Source organism: Solanum tuberosum, unplaced genomic scaffold (genome assembly GCF_000226075.1).
Source record: "Solanum tuberosum cultivar DM 1-3 516 R44 unplaced genomic scaffold, SolTub_3.0 scf00068, whole genome shotgun sequence".
NCBI lineage: Eukaryota > Viridiplantae > Streptophyta > Magnoliopsida > Solanales > Solanaceae > Solanum > Solanum tuberosum.
The window spans coordinates 938769-944706 of NW_006238994.1; the positions used below are offsets into that span (position 1 = coordinate 938769).

At 30.5% G+C, this 5938-nt stretch overlaps 1 protein-coding gene across 1 annotated transcript; it reads right to left on the bottom strand.

The window, feature by feature from the left end:
- Positions 1 to 2440: 2440 nt before the first annotated feature.
- Positions 2441 to 5292, bottom strand: LOC102600783 (uncharacterized). The gene is made up of 3 exons (XM_006345336.2): positions 5046 to 5292; positions 4915 to 4967; positions 2441 to 2793 (listed from the first exon to the last, which is right to left on the bottom strand). The coding sequence occupies exons 1-3, from the start codon at positions 5131 to 5133 to the stop codon at positions 2650 to 2652; spliced, it is 285 nt and encodes a 94-aa protein (XP_006345398.1). The 5' UTR covers positions 5134 to 5292; the 3' UTR covers positions 2441 to 2649.
- Positions 5293 to 5938: the final 646 nt, after the last annotated feature.

The window sequence follows — 5938 nt, forward strand, 5'->3', positions numbered from 1 at the left end:
TCTTTTTTTTTTTTTTTTTTTTTATTATTATTAGAGTATCAAATTGTAGAGTATTTTAATGAGCCACTTGACGGTAAGGAGAGGAGTCACTATTAAACAGGCGATTCCACCTTTTTATTGAAGTAGGATGCTTATATAATTTTTAGAAATTAATAATGTATTGATATTAATTAAAACAAGTAATATAAAATTTAAAACTAATTTGTTATAACATAAAACTACTTCCATCCATCATTGGGAAGTCATTTTCATCTTGATTTTTTTTTCCTGATAATCAGACACTAAAAAAATGTCTTTGGGTTTGAGAAATAGCACATTTGTTAGTGGGGAATAATTAAATGATCAATGTAGGTATGAAATACCAATGATTTGGGAATATTTTTACCTTTGGTAGTACGGATTCCTTAAATCTTATGCTCTAGATGATTTATTTTCTTACCATAGCTAAGATTTATACTATGTAAATAGAATAAAAATAAAGATGGCTATAATTAAAGGAAGAGGAATATCAAGATGGAGTGGAACAAGGATATTCATATTCATATACCTATCACATTGTCAAGCCTGTCCACTACCTTATCATAATTTCAACCCAAATTATTTATATTGACTATATATAAAATTTAAACTCAAAAAACATATTTCTTTAATGAAAACAAAATCATGTTTATTATTTTTTTTTCTCTGTCTTAATCTATATTATACACTTTCCTTTTCAGTCATTTTAATTCTAAAAAAGAACGACACATTTTTAAAATGTTTATTTTACCTTTAATGAGATAAGTTACAGTTGTAATATGACAATTTATTTTAATCCATAAGTTTCAATTTTTTTTAATTATGTGCTCAATCAAGCTACATCACATAAGATGACCGAAGAAAGTAGTATCTCTTGCATAATTGAAGATGAGTGATCGTTTTCAATTGCGTAGCAATCCCCAGATATTATATAATTTTTTGGTTCTAGATGGCAATCCTCAAATATTTGCTAACAAGGTCGATTATATTGGTTTATTTTTTGGTAAGTTCAGAAAGATCGAACATGTACCCATAATTTTAACCAACATATTAATATGACGAATTAAAGTATACAGATAAGTCCGTTATCAAATTTGTTTGCAAGTGACGATATACGAAGAACGATAGTTCAACTAAAAACTAATTAACGTAATAAACATTAAAGACAGAGTACTATAGCTTGTAGTTATCGCACGTCTCAAAATATAAGTTACGTTTTAGGCATATTGAAAATAGTGTCAATTCAAAACTTAAAATTTTCTATGAAGTGTTACACGATCTATAAACAAACTTAAACGTCCCTCTAAAATTATGTTACTATATATGAATTGACAAAATCATATATAGATGAGGCATTCTTCTATGTAAATTATGGGTGCGTAGGTATCTTCCTAGATTTGATGTAAACTTCTGTAATCAAATGATGTTCCACTTTATGAATAAATACAGTAACATATTCAGTGTAGCCTCACAAAAAGGTGTTTGAAGAGGGCAGAATGTATGCAAATCTTACCTCATGTGCTAGACATGTTATTTTCAATAGATCATCGACTCAAGCCAAAAACAGTGTAGAAGAAAATGTAATGAAACTACCAGAGACAACTTTATGCATAAATATACTATAAATAATATTATAAGATTTGTAAGAGAAAAATACTAATTAAGCCCTTCATGGATATGACTTATGAGATTTGTCTTTAGATAAATAATAATATGACCGTTGAGAGATTAAAAGACAGAATCTCATCAGGTTGAGAAACCTGAAATAAACTGACTGTGTCCCAATTTTTTTCAGTAGCCAAAACAGAGAAGCAAATAATGGTAATTGGTAGGTGGAAGGAAATTAATATATATATAAGTTTATAAATGCAACTGACAGGAAAGGACTTATATATTTATTGAACATTACAACATAAAAAGAATACATTTAAAAGCATGTTCCAAACTGAAAACAAAAAATATCTCACCAGAAATCTAACAGGCTGGCATCATCCAACCTGTGAATACTAGTTGTAAATATATTTTGGTAAAAGTTGGAAATGTAAATCGAATAATGTAATAGAAAATATCTTCTCATAGATAATATGCACACTGATCAATTTTAATAATTATCGCACATTCTGTATATTTATTAGTAGTATTTTCCAGAAGGTTAAACAAAACAAAAAGAGATAGATTCAATATTTTTGCATAATCACATCATCATGGTTGGAAACTTCTGATTATATTTGTAACTAACCTATGTTTTTCTTCAAAGAAAAAAATTGTGCTGATTTTTCTTTTAAGTATTTGGAACTTATACACGCCATATGATTGTATCTAGTGATCTATTTTGTTATATCAAGTGGCGAAATCAGAATTTTCACACTATATAAGATGGAACCGAGTTGAACTAACCTGAAGCAAATAACATTATGTCAAATAAGGAGTAAACAAGAGACGTTTTTTTTTCCTGATTGTACTTTTCCTTAAACAAGGTACATGCTAATCGAAGAAAATAAAAACCCAAAAACGAAAATAGATCGATCCATTTAAAAAATAATAATAAGAGACTCAAAACTTGGTCTTAAAAAGCTGAAAAGGAAGATCTTAGCATCAAAAATTTTGTTTATACAATTGATTCCAAAGGCACTACTTCTTTGCAGCAACACTGGAGGATTCAGGCTTTTTACTGGAGGACTCAGGTTTTTTAAGTATACATAATTGACCACCATCCTTAGTAGCAAAAGTGGCTGCTTTTGTTTCGTTGCACTGATTAATAAACTTTGTCAATTCCTGGCCACACAAAAGAACAATGCAGAATAATGAGACCTAGAGTTTGACACACATACATTATTTTCATATTCGACATTGCAAAAAATACCGAAGAAGCAACAAAATAACTTAGTACACCTTGCATACTAATATATGTTACGTCTGTATGTGTATCGAGTTTTAAAGTTTTACTTGTATGTCACATTAGTTAGCAAAGGAAGAAGCTATTCAAGAAGAACAGGACTAACAAGATTTGAGGAGGAAACACATCACATGATTGTTCCAAGGAAATATGTTTACGAGAATTTTAACTTTAAAGAAATGTTAGTATATAAAATACTGATACTTGTGGAATCATGTAAAACACTTTGGGACATCCGACATCCCAAAATGGAAAGGTTATCATATAAATTGGAATAGAGAGAGTAGGCTAGTACTAAAACTTAAAAACCAGTGAACCCGGTACTCTGAACATCGGATATCTTTTATGAGGTCAAGTAGTCAGACATGCTAAAAGGATGGTGCAATAGATAATCTGACAAAACACATCTATTTTTAAAGAATCATTTTAATTTAGTGCAAGGCTGCTTCTGTGTGGCAAGGATAAATAGTGATGCCACAAATCACATTGACACAAACTTAATTATTTGCTAAGTTAAAACAATTGGAATGTGAAGGCAGTCAATCAAGTTTACTTTCCTACCATTGGAAACACAGAATCAGCTTGTCATTTGCAGGATACCACTAAATACATTATCGTTTAAACCTGTTTATTAGTCAAGCAAATGTTTTGACTGAATTTTACAGTTGAAACTACAGCTACTTGACCAGAGATCAAGCTAATGCAATCAGTAGTTTTAGGAAATTAACAAGGTCAAAGGCTTTAACCTGTGCAAGATATCTAAACAAAACATGACTGGATATACCCAACAAGTCAGAAAGAAAGCAAAGATAAAACCGAAATGAACTACAGATTGTGCTGCATTCCATTCTGGTGCTTTCTCCGCTCCAGTCAGTCCTTCTGTCCTAAATATATCAAATCAGCATAAATATCCTCCTGATAACCCTAAATTTCGTTGCCTGTGGCATCTATATATAAGTACTCAAAGGTTGTACAAAATAAAACGACTCAAAAACCAAAGTTGAGCAGAATTAATTTGTTTTGTAAATCTCTCAAAACTAAAGATTAACTTTGATCAGTCTAGTGTCTTCAGCTCTTTGAAGAAGAACATGAACCCAGATGTGTTATCCTACTATAGCACCCTAATCTTATTGAACACCCACCTCAAACACTTCTTTTATTGTGTTTATCCAGGTCTCATGTTTCGTCTAGGAATACCGAATCAAGATCCCAGATTAAATGGACTGTGAAACTAAAGAAAGCCCTTTCCAGCAAACTAAGAGTTCTAACTATTTTCTTTCCATAAACCTTCCTCTCTTTTGAAAAGCATTATACGTAGAAGTATCATATTACACTTCCAATTCCAAATCCAAATCATACATATTCATGATATTTGTCACAGCGATAAAACTTCAACCACAGCTCTTCCACAATTTTTTTTCACACTTATCTGAACTTAGTTAAAGCAAAAAGAAAAGTAAGGGCATCTACTACTAACCATAATACAAACAAAAGAACCAAGTTTTAAGAACAATAATTGATTGACCCAAAATGAAGAAATGAGGTAACTTCACAAGACTAACAAAGTCAAACCTCAGAAGAAAATAACAATAATGTCATCGCTAACCTCATTCTCTGACAGAGTGATTTAACTTAATCAATTGAAGTTCTAATGTCATCACTAACCTCAATTCTCCGACAGAGTGATTTACCTTAATCAATTAAAGTTCCCAACTTTGTATCCTACCCGCCCCCTCAACCCCCAAAGGACCCCTTTCTCAATTCTCTTTCTCCATTATTTATGAAGTTTGAGGTGTTAACTTTCATATATTAAAATTTTCCACCAAAAATTTGTAAAATCATCTAAACCCAATTACAAAGGTACAAAAGCTCAAAACAATGTTGCCACATAACAGATATTCAATATGATTGGGGGAAGGAAGCACATCAAACACCGATAAACTCAAAATACAAAAAATTATAGACCTAGAAATCACAAAACATAATTAAAAAACACTCACCCGATCGACGTCCATCTGCTTTGTGTTCTTCGATGGTTTCACCGCTCTCTTTCCTGTAAATGAAATTACTTGTTACTCCCATAGACACTGTAACACAAACGATGAAATTACGAACAAAGAAATACATATACCTTTGCGAATTTGAGGAGCTTTTCCATGTCGACTCGGTACTGGTTTCTTCTTCTGTTGACCTTTGAAAAGATTTGCCTTTTGTGTCATCTTTCAACCCCTTTCTGTTTTGCTTTCAATGGATTCTAGGGTTTTTGTTGGATGGCTAGGGTTTATATTTACCCAATTTGGTGTATTGCGGTTCGGAATGAAAACATAGACCGACCGGGTCGGGTCCTTCTATCTGATTTCTGAACTATGGAGAATTTCGCTGCAAAAAAGGGTAAAATGGTCTACTCATTTAAAATAAGTCCATGTTTTTGTTATGGTGGAGTAAATTGTATTTATCGAAAATTTTCATTTAGATATTTGAAGTTTTGAAACTATAACATGTTTCAGTTAAATATTTAAATTTTACGGAAAAAATATGTGTTGCTGTAATTAACGTGTATCTTAGTGTTGACTTGAGACATTATATTGTAAAGCCATTTTTTTTTTAGTTAAACTAGATAGATTATCTTTTTGTTAAATAATTTAAAATTTTATGACATTTTACTTATAATATTATTTTTTTTGTCGAAACATGTATTTCATGATGTTCATAGAAATCTTGTACTTTTAATTTTTATGTTAATTCAATTGAAATATACTAATTTGAAAATTATAAATCATTAATTTTTTCATAATAATAGTTAGGAACATAGCTTTATTAATTGATATATTTTCAAAAGACAATATATATCTTAAAATTTTTATTTGATACAACTTATAAAGTTTCTTGTTTATCTAGAATAATTGTGCATTCAAACAATACATTTATAATTACACAGTGTGACGAACAAACATGTCAGTGAAATTACTAGGTTGTGTAATTACTAAGCTGATAATTACTATCTTAGGTGGCTTTTCAAACAGG